Below are 23,997 nucleotides of genomic sequence, written 5' to 3'. Positions count from 1 at the left end.
TCTTTCGAGGGAAAATAACCCAACACGCTTAAAATCTCCTTTTCCTGCTCCTGGTGACTCCTCTCCCAACACACGACTTCTCTTCTCCTAGTAACAAAACCTGAACAATATCTGCATGTACTTGTCACTAAGACATTTCATCAAGATGTTCCTCACTGTCTCAAAAGCAGGAAAGTAAAGGTTTTCCTCTCTGCAAACCTGAAAATCTAAATACTAATTATAAGGCTTTAAAACCTGACAACTAGTGTATAATTAAAAGTAGTCCTTGGTAGTCTTGCCAAATGGTAATCCATACTTGCCAAAAGGCATGATTTACAAAGTATTGGCAGACTTTCAAATCTGTACATTAAAAAAGTTGAAAAGAATTAATGGAATTCTTTAAAAAAGCAATTTAGTTTTAAGAATAATTTTCTGATTGTCTTTGTTTTTTCTAATTTTTTATCAAGGGCGACAACCTAAAACACATCTGGAAACCACTGAGAACAAAATAAACTTCACATCATGACCACAGATAGATGGAGAGTTTGGTGAGAATATTCTTGCTAAAATCTAATATTCATGATTGATCATCATTGTTTTTGGGACTACCATAAATTAGGGGTAAAAAAACTTGAGGGAACAAATCTATTTATGCTAAAATAAATACATATATATATATGACAGCAGTGTCTCCCAGAACTTGAGGGAACCATTCTATTTGTGCTAGAATAAAGTGTATACACACACACACACACACACACACACACACACACACACAGTACAGCAGTGTCTCCCAGAACCTATAGTCTTTCTTTCTGCAGTTCTAGTTAGCAAGAGTCTGAAGATACGTAACTGAAAATTCTAGATATAAACAACTTCTACATTTTTAAATTGCAAGTCACATCAATTGCACGATGAAATCTTACTCTACAACCTATCCCAAAGACTCTGTTAGTCCACCTGGACTGTCCGTCAGTACTTCTCTAACATATCCATGCTGTAGATACATGATGTCTGGACATCAGATTGCCTGTGCTCATGTTTTACTGACGCCCAAAGCAGGAGTAATGATGTTGATAATTTGGAAATATCAAAGAGACACTTTAAGTAGAAGACAAAGTTTCCAATTTAATAAAGAAAGAATAAATCCCAGGATTAAATTGATGAGTTGCAGTGAGATGTATGTGTTTCTGTGGAAGTGTAAAGGAAAACAAATGCTAGTTCTGTAGTCACTACCTCAAACAGTAAGTTACAGCAGTGTGTGGTAGGGGCTCTATACAGGAAAAAGAGCCAGGTGTGGTGGTGCACACAGGATCCAAAATACGCTAGGGAAAAGGAGGAAGAGTGAAGTTTGAAATCAGACTAGGTAACACAGTAAATTCAAATTCAGCTTTGGCTACAGAGAGAAACTGTCACTAGGGGGGGGAAATAAACAGAACGGGGTGGAAATAAAGAAGAGGAGGGAAATCCATCATGTACTGAGGCCAATTTATAAAGTAAACATTGTTACAGGTATGCATATATGGAAAATAGTGGCATATTATCCAGCATTCAGTACACCTGCAGTACCAGGCATCAATGAAGAGATGGTTGTCATGAGCCCTATCCCTATAGAAAATAGATACATTTTATCTATTTCATCCATAAGTAAAGAAATTGTGACATTATGAATACAGAACTTCAGGGATGTTTTTCATTGCCTGTAATATAATCAAAGTACACAACAGTTCAAAAATGAGCTGTTACTGCATATGGTTACAAAACCAGTTAGCCAATGTGGACTGAGCAGTTTTATGGCAAACTCTGTGACCATTCCCATAGGTGAATCATTTCTCTAAAGGTGACAGCTCATTTTTTATTTGACTATAAATGCTTGATTTAACCTCCCAGCTTCCTTTTACAAATCGGTCCTCCATGAACATAGGAAGACACGGGGACAAGAACGGGAAGTGCAGCTGAGGTGAACACAGAGGAGGAAGTTAGTAGGTTAAGAGCCCAGTGCCGCTCAGCTGCGCCCGTTTTCTCTCCTAACGTGTCTAGGAGACTGACTCAACACATCCAGACCTAGTAATCATTACTTTTCACTGTTTTCTAAGGTCAGAGATGCCACCTGAAGCTTATGAAACAAAATTAACAAAAAAAAAAAACTATAAAAGAAAAAACTGAGATCAGGTGCTACAAAGATGGCTCAGAGTTAAGAACACATGGTAACTCTTCTAGAAGGACTGGGTTCCGTTCCCAGCACCCATGTCAGAGGGCTCACAGTCACCTACAATTCCAGATCAAGGAGATGGAAAGCTCTCTTCTGGCTTTCATTGACAACTACATACTCAGAGATGGAAACAAAGCATTCCGTTTCCTCCTGTAAGCACTGCTTCTCACCTCATGTTGGAAGTAGAAAAATAAACCCAAAGCACAGTTACTCTTAAACTCATGACTCCGGCCCCTCCTCAGGGTGTTGCACTTACTTTCTCCACTGCTTGATCTGCTCAGGACTGGAGTACTCCTTCAGACATTCCGTGATGTGGTCTCCGATCTTGATTAAACACTGTCTAGTGTGTTCCAGTTGCTCTCTTTCTGAAAGGCCTTTCTCAGGCCTGTCAAGCTGTTTCAAAGCAGCTTTTACTGGCCTCATTCTTTCTTTACACTTGAAAATAACAGAAATACATGTATTAAAAGCCCAATTCAGGTAAACTCTACTCATGATATTCATATGAATGAACACAGCATTGCCTCATCACCTCAAACATTCTACACATCAGTATTTCCCTCTTTGGCTTTACTTCAGGCAAAGAGTGCTTTCCATCATCACCTGACATTAGCTTTTGTGGAAGTCAAAGCTTTTGATTGTTAAGAACTGTGGCTACTTTGAATACTAGAGTACAACTCTAAGTAGTCTTCAGAGTAGTGACCATGCCAAGACGCACACACTATGGTAGACCGGAAGTATTAAAAAGGAGCTCCACAGGGGCTGGCAAGATGGCTCAGTGGTTAAGAGCATTGCCTGCTCTTCCAAAGGTCCTGAGTTCAATTCCCAGCAACCGCATGGTGGCTCACAACCATCTGGAATGAGGTCTGGTGCCCTCTTCTGGCCTGCAGACATACACACAGACAGAACATTGTATACACAATAAATAAATAAATAAATAAATAAATATTTTTTTTAAAAAAAGGAGCTCTACATGGTAAGTAGTCTTCAGATTAGTGACCAGGACGCACACACTGTGGTAGACAGGAAGTGTTAAAAAGGAGCTCCACATGAAAAGCTCATTAACAAACTAGCAAAAACAAAAATAAACTAGCAAAAATAAACAGCAAGCAAAAAAAAAAGTATTCAAATGAGTTAAGCAACTGGTATAAATCACCTATTCTTTAAAATCTTTAGGACAGAATATTGTGGCTACAAATGGCTTCTGCTACATTTCTAGGAGGCTGGAAAATATGGACAGTCAACAGAAACCACTTTTCTTAATAAATACCTTACACGATTATAAAATGACATCCAAATTTTCTGATCCAGCTTTACTCAACTAACACTATAAAAGCTAAGAGCCTTAGATAAATTTATGAAAATGACTGTTAAGAACAAATTTAAGTTAATTGGTTTAGTTCTACAAATATATACACAAGTCATTATCAGACAATACGTTTAATTAATCCAGTGCTATCTGGTTAAAAACTGAAAGGCCACTATGAATGAATGATCTATTTACTGTTGATCTGTTCTTGAGTACTTCGCTGTTTTACTACCATTGGCAGAAGTTGGTAGACAGTTCTCCATTCTTCATCAGGAATAATTTAAAATCAAATCTGTGGATTACCGTGTTTTTCAACTGAATGCTGTGGAGCCGTAATTACAGCCCTGCACACAAGAACAGGGAGTAGGAGAGTCAGGCGCTGAAGGCATCCTGAGCTCACAAACGCTCAAGGCCAGCCTGGTAGACGTAAGGCACACAGTCTTCACTCATAAAGAAAGGTCTGCAGCTCAGGAGAATGGAGGACTGGAAAGCATGAGGGATTGGGCTAGAGCAGCAGCAGAGTCTAAACCTGAGTATGGTGGTCTCTGCCTACACTCTAAGAACTCAGGAGGCAGAGGCAGGAGGATCACAAGTTCTAAATCGTCCTTAGCTATATTTGCGGCCAGCCTGAGCTGTCACGTGTGACATTCTTTCTCAAAAAAAAGAAACAAAGCAAAGCATCTTAAAAGACCACCACACTGGCCAGAGGGTCTGTGACTATGTGAGGGAACCCCCCACCACACTGGACAGAAGGTCTGTGACTATGTGAGGGAACCCCCACCACACTGGACAGAAGGTCTGTGACTATGTGAGGGAACCCCCCACCACACTGGACAAAAGGGGGTCTGTGACTATGTGAGGGAACCCCCACCACACTGGACAGAAGGTCTGTGACTATGTGAGGGAACCCCCACCACACTGGACAGAGGGGGTCTGTGACTATGTGAGAGAACCCCCCACCACACTGGACAGAAGGGGGTCTGTGACTGTGTGAGGGAACCCCCCACCACACTGGACAGAAGGGGGTCTGTGACTGTGTGAGGGAACCCCCCCACCACACTGGACAGAAGGGGGTCTGTGACTATGTGAGGGAACCCCCACCACACTGGACAGAAGGGGGTCTGTGACTATGTGAGGGAACCCCCCACCACACTGGACAGAAGGGGGTCTGTGACTATGTGAGAGAACCCCCACCACACTGGACAGAAGGTCTGTGACTCTGTGAGGGAACCCCCCACCACACTGGATAGAAGGGGGTCTGTGACTATGTGAGGGAACCCCCCACCACACTGGACAGAAGGGGGTCTGTGACTATGTGAGAGAACCCCCACCACACTGGACAGAAGGTCTGTGACTCTGTGAGGGAACCCCCCACCACACTGGATAGAAGGGGGTCTGTGACTATGTGAGGGAACCCCCCAATCCTTTCCCACTTTAGTTTTATTCACAGCTGCTCCCTGCCCACTACTGGTCTCACAGTGTACTGAACATTTTTAAGTCAGGCAGGTGTGGTGATTCAGAACCATAAGCCCAGCACTTCACAGGCTACGGTAGGAGCGTGAGCTCAGAGTCAACCTGGGCAACAGGTGAGACCAGGCTTCAAAACACAAGTGGGGTTGAGAGATGAGTCACTGGGCACTTGATCAAGACTGGCAACCTAAATTTTATTCCCAGAACGCACAGCAGAAGAACCAAGTCTCAAAAGCTATCATCTGACTTCTATATACCCTGCTGCGGGTATCAGTACCAACATTATACTTACATACAACAAATAAAAATTTAAATTAAAAAAGATAGAACATGTATGCAGCATATATATCGTTTTCTTAGGGTTATAACAAATCTAAAAAATAGAGAAGTAAATAGATATGACTTTATGGAATAGAGACTATAGTAAGAGGTGATAAGAAACAGTGATGTTAACTAAGAGCAAGGGGAAAAAAACACAGAACCTTCCACCCAATTAGAACTTAGAAAAAAGTGATGCTTGTGAAGACACTTAGAGCATTTGACAGGTTTAGACAAGAGCTCGCACGTCTGAACCTGTGAGAGAAGTGGGACATGATGAGAATTGAGAGGAATTTTAATCCTCAGAGAGATGGAAAGAACTCTGAAGTGACATGGTGTGACCTCACCTTTCCCATCATTTGTAAATGCTGTGGGTACTGTGTGGATTCCAAGATGTGGGCAGCTGTGACTGAGTGATGAAGTAGAGTTAAGCTCAGAAAGTTTGGCTCAAGAATATATACTTAAAGTCACTGCATCCTTTTTCTCTAGGATGTACAAAAGAACAAAGAAAAAATCCAGGCATTGGGCACACTAGGAAGCTTTCCACTTTAGCAATGACAGGAAACTCAGAAGATGAGAGGACGTGAGAAAAGTCAGGCGTGGTCTCCCCTTCCTCAGAGAACCACTGGAATAAGGCAGAAGTTCACGGGCGGGGGGAACTCCTTCAGCCAATGGCACTGCAAGTGCAAGGACTCAGTACCAGCTTCCAGCACCTGCAGGACTGTGGAGCTCCACCCTTTCTATGAGTTTATCCCCATAAACCTCTGTAACACTCTATTCCGGGGCCATCGTGGACCTCTTTAATACACCAATATTTAAGTGAGGAATTTAATGTTCTCACACACATGATTTCTACTTCTGCCACTCTCCTCCAAGGCAGAACAGCTAAAAACAATCAATAAGAAAATGGACAAGGAAGTCAGATCTAGGTCATAAACAAAACGGTTATCCTGAAAAAGAAGAAAAGGAATCCCAGAGTTCATAAGCCCAAAGAAGAGACACAGTCCAGACATATCACATATGCTTAAGAACATGGAAGCCCACAGAAACTAGTACAAACCATTATGTTTAAAAGAATGTGGGGAAAAAATGATGGAACCTATATTAGAACACATCTCAGAATCAGATTACAAGTAAGTTCTTATTTTTCATACTTTTGAGTCTAAATACACAAGAATAGGGATAAAAGCAGGAGCTGGACACTGGGGTGACACGGATATTAACCACGACCCCGTGAACCCCGTTTCTGAAGCGGAGCCCCTCTCAAGCACTGCAGTTGATCAACACTGACAAAACTGATTTACAACTAAATTCAAGTCTAACAAACTAATGGCTCCAACTAAGAAAACATCCAGGTTCTAGAAATCTCTGACAAGATTTAACAAGGTATGCATTCGTACAAGTAAAACTATGTGTGTATTTATAATAGTTACTTCTTTGCAGCCTGGAACAACACATTTTCTACTCTTAGGTTAAACTTTGTAAATTTCACACCTTCCTATATCAATATGGTGGCTTCTCTGTTCCTTCATCTTGATTTCCTTTATAAGTGGACTTTTAAGTCTTTACTTATCTATAGTAATTTTTTTAAAGATTTATTTATTCATTTAATATGTATACAGTGTTCTGTCTGCATGTGTATCTGGAGGCCAGAAGAGGGCACCAGATCTCATTACAGATGTTTGTGAGACACCATGTGGTTGCTGGGAATTGAACTCAGGACCTCTGGAAGAACAGCCAGTGCTCTTAACCACTGAGCCATCTCTCCAGCCCTATGGTAATTTTTTTAACTGATTTTCACCAAGGTTGAATTAGTAACAACAACCGTTTTTAACTGATTTTCACCAAGGTTGAATTAGTAACAGCAACCGTTGCACACTGGCACTCAAGCACTGTAAGCACTGGATCAGAAACTAAAGTATAAAATCCTCAATATAAAAGCTGACTGAGTTTTGTTTTTTTTTTTTTAAACCCCTCTGTTGTAGTTTTTCTTGAAGACTGAACAGCAGCAATTAGACACTCGGGAGCTTACGATGCTGAACGTCTTCTGGTCCAGCTCTTCAGACTCCTCAGCTATGGGAACTGGCTCTCCACTTGCAGTGATATGAACCGGAGCGTCTGACACCACAGACTTTTTAGACCGGTCTTTACTTTCAGGCTTAGATTCATTCAACTGGAAAAAGAGAAAACAAAAACTCAACCATAAAGACAAAATGATTAGCTCTTTTACAACAGCTACTCCTGTTTTCTTCTACAAGTACTTATTTTCAGTGAACAGTCATCTGCCAATTTCATCCGAAGATCTCTCTCAGCCCTTGAACATGGTGCACTTTTACTACTGCTAGGTTTGTTAATAAAATTTCCTTGCTAATTTTCTAAACAACAAAGAATAAAGTCTCCTTTGTAATGTTATCTTCTAAAGAAGGCATTAAAAAGTGCTTAAACCAATTCCTCCTCTCAACTATATGCCCACATAATCCTGCAGAACAGTTACCGAAACTGGTTTGGACTAATGCTCTTATCTTGTATATGGGTTCTGAAAATTTTAACTTAGAAACCCTTTACTAATGATATGTGCAATATTTACCTTCTTCTAAAGAAAGCCAATCTCGTTCATGTTCATAATAAAATTAAAAGAGAAGGCTCATTTAATTGGCAAGGGTTTGATCTGTCTCAGACATGTCTCTATCACACACTGATGATCTATAATAAACTATATTATAAATCACCACAATTCCCTCTAAAGCTCAGCTTCCCTTCCACACTGACAACGGCTGTCACCTACTTTACCGTCATCTTCGTCAGACTTCTCCGACGGCAAGGGGGAAGAGTCACTCTTTATTTCTTCTTTCATTTTGATGGACTTCATTGCTTTATTCTTTTTAGTTCTTGTTTTTCTCCTCTTTGAACCTCCCTAAAAGTAATTATTCAGATTTAATCAAGTAACTGATTTTCCATTTTAAAAATATCACAAACACTCATTTGTTGGTGATGGGCTGCACCAAGCTTAGAGTCAACAGAGAAAACACAACTTATTACAGCAAATATGTCAATGTCAAAGTTACTAACCACTGTAATTGTTCCTTGAAAGAGAGAAAGAGAAGTGAAGTTTTCCCTGTCAGATATCACCTACAACTAAATGTAGTAGCATTTCATTGGTATTTTAATAAAGAAAGCTTGCCTGAAGATCAGAGAATAAAACAGCCACACTGTTCAGCCTCACAGACCAGACAGAAATGAAACACCTTTGATCCCAGTAGCTACACTAGTTTGCCATAATCCCAGAACTAGAAAGGATTATAAATGGGAGGAGACAACTCTCAGGCTCAGGCTCATTTTAAGGTTTCCTGGAGGCAGGATCACCATTTTCGGACTGAGGTCAAGGTAAGAATCAGTGGCTAGCTAGCTGCTTTGCTTTTCCGCTCTTAAGGTTGAATGAACCCCAATATCCGACAGAACCCATATGGGAGTTTCCAACCATGCATTATCTCAGGATTTCAGAAATCTGATGCTCTCCTCTGTACTCCACGTGTACCAGGCAACACACACACACAAAAATATTCATACACATACAATAAAAATAAATTATCAAGTCTTTTTAAAAATCTTCATTGAAGTGCCTCATAACACCGACAACACTTGACACTGTCCAATAAACTTTAAATATTTTGAAATAAGATCTGAGCCTGGCCTCTCCAAGAGCATCACTCTACTGTCATAGCCAAAGAAAACTACTAAATGAAAGAACCAAGCCATGTCACGGGAACCATGACAACCAGCGTGGTCAAATGAACGGAAGAGTGAACTGGCCTCAGGCGTGCACAGGTCTCACTTACTGCACCACAAAGTCTCTGCGCTTCTTTCTTTGCAAGGTCTCGGCTGAGCAACTTGATGAGGTAGTCTGCACGTGTCTGTAACTGTTTAGCTTGTGGTTTTTTATCAGGATCATCTGGAAGAATCTGAAAAAGCATTTCAGGTTGTCTTTCATAAATAACATGAAAAGTTTACTGGTGAAAACCTACAATTTAGGGTGGTGGTGGCTCAGGCCTTTAATCCCAGCACTTAAGAGGCAGAGGCAGGCAGATCTCTGTGAGTTCGAGGGCAACATGGTCTACAAGAGCTAGTTCCAGGACAGGCTCCAGAGCAACAGAGAGACCTTTCTTGAAAAAAACAAAAAGAAAAACTACAATTTAATAAAAATGTATATAGCTCACACACTAAAGCTTTAACATTCACAATATTGTTAGAATAGGTTGTATAGGAGACTACAAGAACATCAAGTTGTCTTAGAAACAGCACTGTTAGCAGATGACCACAGAACACACATTTTACACCTGTGTCATATGCAGAGATTTAATTCATTCTTCACTCCCTCTCTCTTGGTTGTTGCTTATTTTCCAGACAGGGTTTTTCTGTGCAGCCCTGGCTGTCCTGGAACTCACTCTGTAGACCAGGCTGGCCTCGAACTCAGAGATCCGCCTGCCTCTGCCTCCAAGTGCTGGGATTATAGGTGTGCGCCACCAATTCCTGGCCAACTCTTCCAGCCTTACAATTTAGCCTTCACTGGCCTCAAACTTGTAGCAATTCTCTTATCTTTAAGCACTAAGATTACCAGTGTTCACCGCCATGTCTGTCTCTTAAGAATAAATACTATGTAAGTATACCTAAAAAGAAACCTCTCAATTTAGCCTGAAACCAGAAGAATGAGAGATCTAACATGGTGAGACCAGTACTTAAAATTATTAATTTTTAAGAAAGGTATTATTATAGGACTTTAACGTTCCTTTTTTGTTTCTTTTAATAACAGAAAGATTTTAACCACTTAATGTGAAGGAAAATATACCTGTCTTATAACAAAAACATATTTCAGAAATAAATATCTTAAGATATTAAAATTCAATTATTTTATTAGAACCAAGCTCTAATGTAGAAATCACATTAGAAACTTTATTTCCTTATTCTAAAACTTATTTTCAAAAAAATTAGAATAACACGAAGCCAATATTAATAGTCAACAGAGTAACAAAAAAAACTACTTAAGTACCTTGTGTGTTAAACTGAGGTCAGGATCCATTTTAATCATTTCCCAGCTCCCATAGCCATACTCATAGATACCAATTAACAAATTGGAATCATCTTCTCTGCCCCAGTCTATATCAAAGTGAGCTGCCTTTGTATGGCACGGGATTGTGTACCTAACATTAATGGAAGAAATTACTGCAAGTTAGTAACTGTAATATAAATTTTTATAATATTTAAGTAATTAAAACTTTTATCAAAAATAGTCAATAATACAAAAATGTAGCAAATGTTCATAACAAAATTACTGGGCAACAGAATCTGATAGCGTGGGGGACTTACTGCTTCCTCTCCTCTGGGTCTGAAGGAATGGATTTATGCAAAGGGATCAGCTCGTCTTCATGAGCAATGACCAGCTTCGCGTTCACTTGTACTCCTGATATTCGGAATGTTGGCCCCTTCACTTTTCCAAGTCTGCCACCTTATTTTTTTAAACAAGAGTATAGAAAAACATATCTATACATAATTATGTACTTCTACAAAACAGCTTCTGTTGTTACTTATGTTAAAATGTATTCTATTTTTTTGCTAAAAATAAAGTCTTAAAATTCACTATATATACTACTAACTAGACCAGAAGATAAGAATTCATAGAAAGTCCTGGTGTGACTGCGTCACTAAGTGCAGGGGGGAAGTTACCACCAGCGAGTGGCCCCTAGACAAGAATTTCACAAGGATTTCTCCAGTACATCAGATTACTAAATCTTACGTAGATATTGTTCCTTATGTAGATGAATGAGAAAATAAGTATAATAAAGTAACTGTACATACTCCAAACTAATGCCACCGGTGGATATTTAAATTGTCTCCATCCAGTGATGGATTCAGAAGACAGCACAATAGCAATCCCAGACACTAAAGTCCAGACTCGGCCTTCAGACTGCAGGCTAACTGAAGGCCTCACCTGCGCGCTCTGTCCCTGAAGAACTGTCCTTCAGAGCCTTGACACAGCCGTTGTGCACCAGCTCTCCCAGTCTTCTGAGATCTGTTTCTGACTTGTCGACCAGTTCAGCATCTCGAGCAATCGCATCTAATCTATAGTAAGACAACACCATTTCCAGATAAATATGTTAAGTGAAATGACACAATTAAAAAAACTACGCTTATTTTATTTCAAAACCCAAATATCATTCTATTGTCTACCCTTTATACTCTAGCTTATATAGCAAGTACAGAAGACAGAACACTAGAGCAGCTTATCAGAGAGTCCGTTTATCACACATTCATGAGCAAAAGATAGATTATATAGAACCATTAAAAAAACCTCTTCAGATCTGACTGAAAAAGGAGTGATAAAATCTCATGAGAATTATAAATGGAAAGGTCCTGAGATTTGTATTGCCATAGAACTGATAAAGATTAGCCTGGCAAATACTGTCGCATTTTTAAGCAATCCAACTCAAAATAAAATAGAATGTATCTCTATTTTGTGAATTTTTATGAGAAAAGGATGAAAAAATTAATTTGAGTCTTTGCTGCTCTGTATTCAATTTAGTACAAAAGACAAAGAAGTCAGGACACATTTGTAACCTAGTCCCTCTATAATAAATCTATATTCTTTCTACAAAATTCTGGAGACTCAAAATCCATACAAACACATTCGGTAATCAATCTGCAACTTGGTCCCTACCAATTTCTAAACATGTTCATTAAAGCAGATTTAATCAGTAGCTAAACTGAATGGCAACTAAATAAATAAACATGACAATACAGTACACATTTCATAAACGAATGAAAATGGTAAGTGCGTTTACCTTTCCAGAGGGCCACCAAATTTCTTATAGCTCTTGATAAACCTAACAGAAAATAAATGTTTGGTTCAAATGTGTTCTATAAAACTGTGTTTATATATGTTTGTGTGTGTGTATGTGTGTGTTTGTGTGTATGTACACACACACATATATAAATATATAAAATATTTATGTGGACTGGGCTGTAGCTCAATGGTACAGAGCTTGATGAGAATGCACAAAGGCCCTGGATTTGATTCCCAGCACTGCAGAAAACAAAACAATGATCAGACACAGACATACACACCCCTCCCTCTGTATTCAAACTGCATATGGAAATAAGAATGGAGTCAGGCATGGTAGTGCACTTCTACAATGCTAGCATTGGGAGGCGGAAGGAAGCCTGAGACCCTGTGTCAAAATAACAAAAACCAAATCAAACCAAAGCAAAACGCTTTTTGGTGGAAAAACAAACAAACAAACAAACTTAAAGGACTGTTCCCTAATTTAAAAAAAGAAAAAAAAGCTATAAATTGTTAGGACATTAAGTTATAGGAAATAAAACACTTTAACACCCAAGAAGAGGCTAAGATAGCAATATAAATAAAACAATAGAAGCTAAATTTTATTTTAGAAATTACTTTATTATTTTCATAAGACAAAAAAGTTTCAAAACTACCACAAGTGGAGTGTCTCCAGAGTGACCATCCACAGTGCCTCATCACACTCCCAAAGCTGATCAAGGCTTACTCAAAGGGTTAATTCGGGTGAGCATTATACCAACAGTGGAAAACAAAAATTTACGTCACAACAAAGCAACTTAAGTGGTTGATAGATGAAGGAAAATATCCAGAAAGTAGATGATATGCTTCTTCAACTAAAGACAGAAAAGTCCAGCAAATCAGATGGTCACAAAACTTCCCTTAATGAAAACTAACAATGCATTTAGTTTTGTTGTAGGGACAATGAGGAAGAACTTTGTCAGGTCTATGATTTAAAGGAAAAGAGTTAAAAATAACTGGAAAGAAACAAACTTCCAAAACAAAAATGAACAAGCTTTTATCAACTTTACAGATGCTGCATAAGCTAAGCTGTCTTCACTCCCCTTGAAGACCTGTGCACACAGCGTATTCAACAGAGGTACATCAATCCCCATGGCCAGTCTGACTTCCACCTGCCTAAATCAGACAACAGCTTTTTCCTTTTCTTTCTCTCTCTCTGTCTCTCAATGCAATTTTATTATTCAAAGGGATCACTCTGAACCACAGTAAGAGGAAACAATTTGAATATTCAAGTGGTGTAACAAAAATAACGTGAAAACATTACACGTCACACCTTTTTTTTCTAAGTTATAATCCATATCTAAAAGTAGAATTCCGCAAATATCTATTCTACCCTGTAAAACCTCTTAATCTAGTTTTTATATTCAGTTTTATGTTCTAAAACCACCAAGTTAACAAGATGGTGACATGTCCTCTTACCGCCTAATTTCCGCATCACTAAATCCTTTAATGTTCTCCCGAGGGATGGTGCGTGGCCGCCCGCGCTTCTTTGGTCGTTTCCTTTCCGAGATGGAGTCACTGTCAGAGCCAGAGTACCGCCTGCTTCTGCTCCGCCTCCCTTCACTTCCATTGAAACTTATCTGGAAACAATAAAGAATACCCCCAAATACAGGGTAAGAAGCCTTTATCTTATGGGCAAAGACAAACACAGTGAACTACTATAAAAACTTTCAAAACATTAATCCACAAATGGAAACTATTCCAAAGCCAAAAGCAATTAATAATCAATAGAGAATGATATAACATGTACTGATGAGGGTTAATGAGCTTAGTATTTGAGGCTTAAGAATAAAACAAGAAAATAACCAACTTTCTATAAAAATATAATGGCTATTAATTGGCAATCAGTTAATTGTTATAAATACAAAACTGTATGAGGTCAATAATATTTAAAAGAAAAACAATGAAATACAATTTCCTTTTAAATGTATTCACTTGGTAAACACTGAGTAAGCAACAAGGATCCTTATCTGCACTGTGATGAAACTGAGAACAGTGGGCACAGGTCTGTGTCTGCACTTATTAAACAACAGGATAACTGAGAACATGGGCACAGGTCTGTGTCTGCGCTTATTAAACAACAGGATAACTGAGAACACAGGCACAGGTCTGTGTCTGCCCTTATTAAACATCAGGATAACTGACAACACGGGCACAGGTCTGTGTCTGCGCTTATTAAACATCAGGATAACTGACAACACGGGCACAGGTCTGTGTCTGCGCTTATTATTAAACAACAGGATAACTGAGAACACAGACACAGGTCTGTGTCTGCACTTATTAAACAACAGGATAACTGAGAACACGGACACAGGTCTGTGTCTGCACTTATTAAACAACAGGATAACTGAGAACACGGGCACAGGTCTGTGTCTGCCCTTATTAAACATCAGGATAACTGACAACACGGGCACAGGTCTGTGTCTGCGCTTATTAAACAACAGGATAACTGAGAACACGGACACAGGTCTGTGTCTGCCCTTATTAAACAACAGGATAACTGACAACATGGGCACAGGTCTGTGTCTGCCCTTATTAAACAACAGGATAACTGAGAACACGGGCACAGGTCTGTGTCTGCGCTTATTAAACAACAGGATAACTGAGAACACAGGCACAGGTCTGTGTCTGCACTTATTAAACAACAGGATAACTGACAACACGGGCACAGGTCTGTGTCTGCCCTTATTAAACAACAGGATAACTGACAACATGGGCACAGGTCTGTGTCTGCCCTTATTAAACAACAGGATAACTGAGAACACGGGCACAGGTCTGTGTCTGCCCTTATTCAACAACAGGATAACTGAGAACATGGGCACAGGTCTGTGTCTGCGCTTATTAAACAACAGGATAACTGAGAACATGGGCACAGGTCTGTGTCTGCCCTTATTAAACAACAGGATAACTGACAACACGGGCACAGGTCTGTGTCTGCCCTTATTAAACAACAGGATAACTGAGAACACGGACACAGGTCTGTGTCTGCGCTTATTAAACAACAGGATAACTGAGAACATGGGCACAGGTCTGTGTCTGCCCTTATTAAACAACAGGATAACGTGGCAATACTCTATCACAGGCATCAGAAGTCAACACTCGGCTGACCCACACACATCACTTCTAGGCATTTTTCCTTGGAAATGTGAAGGTGATTGTCCAATAAAATTCTTTATATAATGAAAAATGAAGGAAATCAGGCATTTACTAAAGAGGAAGTAGACAAGTAGCCCACAGGATGGAGTGCTGAGAAGCTACTCAAACGTGTGTTGTAAAGGGATAAAACAAGTTCCAAATTAGCATGAACTCAAGCTAATTAGTCGAATGCGGGTGATTTTATATGCTGTGTTGATACATTTTACAATAACATCGCTAGGCATATATCTGGGGAGACAGAGTCTTCAGTATTTTCCTTCTAAATATCATCCTCCATTGCTTTTTCTAAATAAGATGACCAGATATTTTCAAAAACAAAACAAAACAAAACGTCACACAGGGCACATGAGTACCTATTTATAACATTTTTTTTTAATGAATACACCATAATATAAACTAAGTCTCTGGAGGTTCCCAAAGCTTTGTGTGCTAAAGGTTACATAGGTGAGTACATTCTCAACTGTTTTAATTTCATCTTAACCTTTCGAAAGAACTCTCACTTTGCTATGTTTCCTGTGCACTACTGAAAATGTCACCTTGATGTCTGCAGAAGTAAGCACAAATAAGACATAACATATACAGTAACCTTACTTCTGCCTCTTGTGTAAGTAGTAGAATACTGCATATACCCAAACTGAAAACCTAACTTATAACGCTATTAGCTTTTAAACATACACCAAAACTAAATCACAGAACAGCTTCAACATCTAAATCAAAGTATTTCCAAGAAGAGATTAAGGACTATGAGCAGGTACAAGGACTAAGCCAGCTGCAGTTTACTGAAGGTGAGAATTACCAAGCACAAGAACACAGGACACCTGTGACCCCCAAACCTGTGCTGGGTGTGTAGTAAAGCTCAGCAAGGCAAATGAATGAATAGTGGGAAAACCTAAGAAAGGCAAAGTCAACTTTCCCAAGCTTACAGACTCTTCACTCTCACTGAGAGCATGGGAGGAGACCCCCAACAAACAGAACGAAGAACAGAAGGTTTTCACTTATTCAAATTGTAGTAAGATGCCAAAATACTCAGTAATCAAGGCAATCTTAAAGTGCAATACACTAACAAAAGGAAACAAGAAATCTAGTACTGGGTGTTTTCATTTTCTTAAAGATGTTAAAAACATCCCAACTAAATTATGGACCAAAGAAGTCAAAGTGAGAGATAATACAGTAGTATCAAACAAAAAAAAAATATAACAAGAGATGATAAACTTTGGAAGATTCAAAAAAAAGTTGTAAGAGAAAATTACAGTACTAGATGTGGTAAGTGAAGAATAATCTTAATTTAGTTTCTAAGCTCACATCTTATAAGAAAGTAAAAAGAACAAATTAAATCAAAAGAAATGGTAACAGAAACAAACTAGTGAAAAAAAAAACCTAGTTCTTTGAAAAATAAAGGTGTACCTAGAATAATTTTAAAAAAGTTACCAGTATTAGGAATAAAGGGCAGGTGTCCCTAAATACCCTAAAGACATAAAATAACAGATGACAATATCCATCAATTAAATAAGAAAAATTCCCATATCTACACAATACTCCAAGATCGGAGGAAACACTTTCCAACTCATTTTATTAGGCAAATTATCAAAGAAATTAAGAGAAAAAAATTATAAAGTTACTGTTCATAACCAAACAAAAAGAACATTTACTCTAAGCATCATGAGATACTGTTATGATAACAATATTCTAAAATCACACAGTCACCTGCTTTGCACAGTTTCTCATTCTTGGAAGCATATAAATTTCTTCAAGTTCCTTCTGTCTTTCTTCCTCTTCTAATCGTCTTCTTTGATCTTCTGGAATGATTTCCTCCCAGTTCTTTGAATTTCTCTCAGGTTCCAATTCAATGTCATCTTCATCCATATTTGAAAAGTTGGCAACCTGATAGAATTCCAGAATTTTAACAGAGTAAGCACAGTAGACGGTATTTAACCCTATCAATCATTTATTTAGTCACATTTACTCTTCTTATCAGCCTCTGCTGTAACTGGGGCTGTCAGCCCAGCTGGTTTCTCCCAAAGAAGATCAACAGTCACTAACCTCCAGTTCCCTCCTCACCATCTCAACAACCAAACAAAAACCTAAATATCTCAAGACAATGACTATAAATTTAGCTAGCGCCGCCAATTACATAGTTGTTTCTTCATTAGAGTAAAGCAGATCAAGCCAACGGACCTCTCTGATTCCTCCTTCCTGCAATGGCTCTCAGTGCTGCTACATGGCATTATTAGTAATTAGTAACAGAACAAGGCTGACAACAAATGAGTAGCAGACAAAATAACACAAATACAGTAATGTATTTAGTAAGATGCTATACGACCTTCTGAAGGAATTCCTAGACTAGTCTCTCAACTACTAAGTGCCAAAGAATGCTCCTCCCCTTTCATAAAAACAGAACGTGAAGAGTAGCTGACAGATTCCTCCGTAAATAACTAGGTTTCTAGACCTTGGCTTCCTTCCCATTTCTAAAGGAATGGATAGAAACTAACCTGTAAAGATAATACATTTAAAGTTTTAAGAAGATATTCAGCCAATACTCAAGGCTAATTATATAAAAACTCAAACATAACTGAATGAAGAAAAAAAAACTTATGCCTACTGTTCATAAAGTTCTAGGCAAACATGTACTCTATAAGTACTTATAAATAAAAATAAATTTAAAAAATAGGCAGCCTTAAAAGGCAGCTAGTCATGTAAGAATACCAATTCACTGGCATATAAATAATTCACATTTACTCTAAGTCGTGGGTTTTTCCTTTATTGCCTCTCCCCGACAAGCAGTTAATCAAGGCAAATGGTGCAATGGGCTACAGGAAAAACAATCTGCTAGATCATGACCCAAGTGACAGGTTTCCAGATCTTTATTTCATTTTGTTTTCTGTTTTATTTCCCCACCCCCAGTCCATCCTCTATCCTCCAGAGTACTGAGTGAGTCATTTTAAGTCCCTGGTATTCACAATTACAATTAGTATCGAGTGAATGAACAACTAACTACTAATTGATTCCTAAGAACCACACAGACGGCTAAGGTACAGAGGAACCTGTTTGTTTGTCTTTTTTGGTTTTGAGCTTGAGCCAAGAAACCTGCTTTTAAAAATACTAATAATAATAATAAAATTTAAGAAAAACCTGAACCCTGCTCAACTTCCCCCTGAAGTCAGGTGACTTATGTTGTGTCAGCCCTCAGCAAGCCAGGGACATTTACAAGTAACAGCTACTTACTCTAACTGACTTTCTGGAGAGTTCTTATTTTTGATAATTTTTAAATTAATTTTTGTTGAAATCTATCAAAAAAAATTGAAGTTATGAAGGAGGCAGAGTGAAGGACACTGGGGGACCTGACCTGCAGTAATAGACAGATATGATCATGGAGGAGGAAGGCAGGCTTACCTTGAACTGGGAAAGGAGCTCATCCCCTACAGTCAGGGGGCCTGGCTCATTTTCATGCGTTTCAGCTCTCTTCAAGATTTCATCTATATCCATTTCCTGTATTAAAAGGAAATTTTTATCATAAATGCACTTGAGCCTTTCCCGTATCTAACAGACAACACGTATCCAGTGTAACTGTTACTAACCTGGGGCTCTTGCTCTTCTCCTTCAGGCTCCTTAAAAAGCTCCTCAGCACCAAACTTTAAAATTGCGGATAACTCCTCTTTATTAAAGGGGGTAGAACTGAAAACAGGAAAAAAACAAAAACTCAATCTTAACAGAAACATTTCAAAGCATATTCAGGAAGCTGTGTGGTCAAAGTTTTAATTTCCTTATTTTAAACTAAGAAACTTGAGACATAGAAATTAAGAGATTCCTCTAGGTGATCAGTGTCTAATAGTAAAGCCAGGTATTTGTATGTATGCTTCTAACACAAATCAGTCTAATGTGTTAAAAGCATAAAAATTAACCACACTACATACAGGACACTGTATCCACTCGCAGTCATCAGTCAGAAGACACGAGCTCAGGGTGCCCCAGAGGATTCTCTGTGGTGAGTACCGACCTTGACGGGGCGGAACCTGTGTGCAGCACCGTCTTCCCGGTCGTGTCCATTCTTTGAATCACAAGATGATCCAAAACCATTTTCTTTTTGGCCCTTTCAAGAATATCTTCTTCAACTGATCCCTTTGTTACTAAACGATATATATTCACCTACAAAGACAAGCATGAGAAGCAAGCTGCATGAAAGAGGATCTTTGCTGACCCGAGAGCCCAAATGGCAGTACATAGATCAGTTCATCCTCTACTAACTTTCAAATTCTCATATGTAAAACTAAATTTTTTAATTTTGTAACAATGTGCCACATCTAAAGCGAAAGTTCTGCCATTTATAAAACTATTTGAGGGGTGAGAGATGGCTCAACAGTAAAGAGCACTGGCTGCTGGCTGCTTTTCCAGAGGATCCGAGTTCAACTCCCAATAACCACATGGCAGCTCACAACTGCCTCTAACTCCAGTTTCAAGGGATCCAACACTTTCACATAGACATATATGCAGGCAAAATGACTGCTCATTCAATAAAAATAAATTATTAAAAAAACACAACTATTTGAATGTATCCTTCTTTCCTACATTTTTTCCCCTTAGCTCTGCTTTATTGCCCTAAGAGCACACTTTAGAAACAGTTTTAAAAACAAACCATGTAGCTGGGCGGTGGTGGTGCATGCCTTTAATCCCAGCACTCAGGAGGCAGAGGCAGGCGGATCTCTGTGAGTTCAAGGCCAGCCTGGTCTAACCCTAGGTCTAAGACCTAGTTCCAGGACAGGAACCAAAAAAGCTACCGAGAAACCCTGTCTCGAAAATCCAAAAAAAAAAAAAAAAAAAAAAAAAAAAAAAAAAAAAAAGGAAAAAAACCATGTACACAATGGGCACAATGGGAATTGGACCCAGGCTGGTGCCACTTGACTCAAACAATGTGCTTTTACATAAAACATTAGAGGGAAAAATGAGGTCATGTGGTACTGATGAGTGGTCTGGGTAGCAGAGGAGCAGTTCAGCGATGGCCAGGTCACACCTCCTTCCAGCCTCGCTGCCATAGATAAGTCAGGGTGCTTCCCATCACTTAACTCGCACACAAGCATCTTCCTGTGACTTGACCTTCCTGATCTGCTGTTGTCTCATCAAACTCCACCCCCAGCTATAAACTGATCGCTGTGTTCTTGAAGGTGAAATTCTGCTTTCGAGGGTCCTCTGAACAAGGTGGTCTTTATACAGTTTCTTTAATTATGTTTTATTAGATATTTGAGTGCATAGACGACATAGTTCTCCCTAAAAGAAGTTCCACTATAAACAAACTAACCAGAATGACAAGGGCTGATGCTTGGAGAAACTGTTCCTGGCCAAAGACTCAGGACCACCTTGTTCAGTTCAAACAAAGCGAAGGCTGCCCAGCAGTGGATGGATCCTCAGCTGGGGCCGGTGATCATATGTAGCGAGCCTTGTACCCACTACCTGAACCATCAAAGGTTAATAAGCTGGCCAACAAATGGCGTTTTTCTATTGAATAGGTACCATTCATTCTAGCTACAATCTAAACAGAGCCTCACACAGTTCCCTCAGCTCTGCCAGACTCTGGGTTCCCTGCTGCTCATCCAATCTGCATGACTGGGTCTCAATTATCTTCTCATTGTCTTAGTTAATTCGATACAGTAGCTTTTAAAAAGAAGAAAAATACTCAAAACAGTCAAATAACAAATTAAAATACCTGCTTCTTCTGCCCAATTCGATGAGCTCTTGCTTGAGCCTGAAGATCATTTTGCGGATTCCAATCAGAATCAAATATAACAACAGTGTCAGCAGAGGCTAGGTTAATGCCTAACCCCCCAGCTCTTGTAGAAAGCAAAAAGCAGAAATCCTACAAGGAATTTTAAATATACAAAATGTTAGATCTAAGCTGTTACCAATATCAGTATATTACTCAAGTAATTTTACAACTGATTTCTGAATTGAAAGTGTTTTACATTAATGACACTATTAAATTGAAAGTCAACATTAAAAATTAACTAACACTGGTTTGTAGCTCAAGTGGCAGAGCTTTGTTCCTAGCAGCACAAGACCCTGGGTTCGCTCTCCAACAATGTAAACAACAGTAACAATAATAGCAACTAATGTGTAAATCTTTACGAGGATCAACCAATAAGATTCCATCATAAACCCATGCTAATGATAGGAGGCTAATTTATACTGAAGTAAATGAACTAAAATACCAGTGACAGGTCATATTTCACATATAATACAAACTAAAAAGTTAGTTAGAAGACACACAACGACTAAAACAAAACGTATAATTTAAAGAGCTCTCATACCTCTGATCCGTCGGCATTGAAATGATCTAGAGCTTGTTTCCTCAGCTCCCCTTTTATTGATCCATCTAATCTCTAGGATAAAACAAATTAAAATAATTCACAAACCACAGTCAAATGTTAAACAACTAAAATCAGTAAGTCCAGTGTGGGTACTGGGTAGCAACATCAGAACCACCTGAGAACAGAAATCGTTGGTTACAGAGCCCAACCCGGATCTTCTGAACCAGAAACCCCAGAACGAGAGAGCTCAGCAAACACCAGCTGACTAGTTCCAGTGAATGCGTCCATCCGGTCAGGCAGCCTCCAACAGTGGTCTCTTCGACTCAGACAAGCGATTCTGTTTCCCCCCTTTACCTGTTTCTTTGGTAGTAAAGTAGAGCCAATGAGAAAATAGCACAGCAGCCAATGAAATGTGTACTAAACATTAGCTACTATTGAGCGTGGGGTGTGACATCATAGCAGAGAGCATTTGCCTAACTGCATGGGGAAGGGGGCTGTTACATATGTACTCATCGGCTGTATGTACACTGTAGTAACTTGTTACTCCAATCCACTCATTTTCTTTTCTGTTTCTGCAACACTGAAGATTAAACCCAGAGCCTCACATTTGAGGCAAGCACTGTACATAGCTACATGCTATCTGATGCCCATGTATATGTCAACATATACATTTTTACCAGCTGATAACATTTAATAATTATTTTTAGCACTAATTCTCCATTAAGTTATAAAAAGTAAGTTTTTAATAAGAAAAGTTAACATGCAAAAATTTATTCTTAATCAATGTTACATTGTTTGACTATTATAATTTCAATACTGTCAGAAAAATTTGCACAAGTGTAAATTATTACTCAGAGATAATGACTGTTTAAGAAATGGAAAGTTGGGGGTGGAGATAGCTCAGTAGTAGAGCAGGTCCTGGGTTCAGTCCTCAGCTGGGTGAGGAGGGAAGGTGGAAACTCTAAAGCAATTCTGCTTAAAAGCAAGATGAAGAACCAAGTATCTATGACATTTCTGCAAACCAGCAACAAAACTAACAATAAAAACGTACTGGCTTTGTGGGAGCCTAGGCAGTTTGGATGCTCACCTTACTAGACCTGGATGGAGGTGGGTGGTCCTTGGACTTCCCACAGGGCAGGGAACCCTGACTGCTCTTTGGGCTGACGAGGGAGGGGGACTTGATTGGGGAAGGGGGAGGGAAATGGGAGGCTGTGGCGGGGAAGAGACAGAAATCTTTAATAAATAAATAAATTAAAGATACAATAGAAAAAAAACTTAGGACACTATCTATAACAGTAAAGACAAAAATGTGGGAAAATATAAAATATATACAAAAATGTGTGAGGTTTCTCAGAGTGTGGTTCTGTGTGGTACGCTTTTCTAGTAGACACTGACACAAAAAGCAAACACACTTTTTGTTTTTGGATAAAGTGTATTTTGGGTTGCTTGATAAACTTTTTATTTTGGACTATACCTGTAAGACAAAAATCATACTGAAACCTAGGCTATGACTTAGTTGAGTTTCAAGTTTCAAACAGAGTAGAGGTAAAACAGGTTTAGCTTCTTTGCTGGCTTTTGAGACAGGTCAGTGAATCCCTGGCTGGCCTTAAAACTCAGACATCCGACTGCCTCTGCCTCGCCAGTGTTGGAATTAAAAGCGTGCAATAAAATGCCCAGCAAAACAGGTTCTTCCAAAACAGATTTTCAACCCTATCTTAGTTCCTGGACTCTTACAGTCTCTGTAATAAAGATAATGAGTGTCTCACATCTCACACAGACAGCTTACCATCCACTTCCTTAAACCTGCTACGTCTTTCACCACAGGCTGCTGATCACTCGGATTCTACTTTCCCACCTCGGCCGGGAACCCCGCACAGCCCCCTTCCTGATCCCAGACCTCGATACTTTCTTGCTGCTAGACTAACTTTCTTGAAAAGAAACAGATAGATTATTTTTATTTTTTGTTATGTGTTGTTCTATGTGTTCCTGAAGGCCAGAAGATGTTAAAAGAGTGGGGGGCTACAAGTGTCAAGAATCCCCGGGCATGTGTGCTAGCGACCAACTCTGGTCCTTCAAGAGCGGCAAGTGCTCTCAACTGCTGAGCACTCTCTGGGTCTCAGCACTGATTTTTAAAGAAACCTGGGACTGCTTGAGCCTCTTAGAAGGCTGAAGTGGAAGGATCTTGTTCAAAGCCAGCACGAGCAAGGCCCTGTTATCTAAACAGTAGAAAGAGTGGAGATGTAGCTAGTCTGTAGAGTATTTAGCTGGCATGCACATAAAACAAGCATGGCTGCACGTGCCCAATACTTGAGGGAGACACCAGCAATGTAACCATGACTACACGGGGAGTTATACAAGGATTATGAGAATTTCACTGTTTTATATTTCT

The 23,997-nt window shown here is 39.2% G+C and overlaps 1 protein-coding gene across 2 annotated transcripts in view; it reads right to left on the bottom strand.

The window, feature by feature from the left end:
- The window catches only part of Chd1 (chromodomain helicase DNA binding protein 1), a 71,460-nt gene that overhangs the window by 9,530 nt on the left and 37,933 nt on the right, over positions 1–23,997 (bottom strand). For both annotated transcript variants that reach the window (XM_075951757.1, XM_075951766.1), the window contains exons 18-32: positions 21,609–21,680; positions 21,008–21,157; positions 19,307–19,455; positions 18,888–18,984; positions 18,703–18,798; positions 17,017–17,193; positions 13,576–13,736; positions 12,119–12,160; positions 11,269–11,399; positions 10,647–10,785; positions 10,330–10,480; positions 9,122–9,244; positions 8,071–8,199; positions 7,318–7,458; positions 2,448–2,626 (exon numbers count right to left, since the gene is read on the bottom strand). In XM_075951757.1, coding sequence (XP_075807872.1) covers positions 2,448–2,626; positions 7,318–7,458; positions 8,071–8,199; positions 9,122–9,244; positions 10,330–10,480; positions 10,647–10,785; positions 11,269–11,399; positions 12,119–12,160; positions 13,576–13,736; positions 17,017–17,193; positions 18,703–18,798; positions 18,888–18,984; positions 19,307–19,455; positions 21,008–21,157; positions 21,609–21,680 — 1,937 coding nt within the window. The remainder of the gene's footprint in view (positions 1–2,447; positions 2,627–7,317; positions 7,459–8,070; positions 8,200–9,121; positions 9,245–10,329; positions 10,481–10,646; positions 10,786–11,268; positions 11,400–12,118; positions 12,161–13,575; positions 13,737–17,016; positions 17,194–18,702; positions 18,799–18,887; positions 18,985–19,306; positions 19,456–21,007; positions 21,158–21,608; positions 21,681–23,997) is intronic.

Source organism: Microtus pennsylvanicus, chromosome 1 (assembly GCF_037038515.1).
Source record: "Microtus pennsylvanicus isolate mMicPen1 chromosome 1, mMicPen1.hap1, whole genome shotgun sequence".
In the NCBI taxonomy this organism is placed as follows: Eukaryota; Metazoa; Chordata; class Mammalia; order Rodentia; family Cricetidae; genus Microtus; species Microtus pennsylvanicus.
This window is presented reverse-complemented; position numbering and strand designations above follow the sequence as displayed.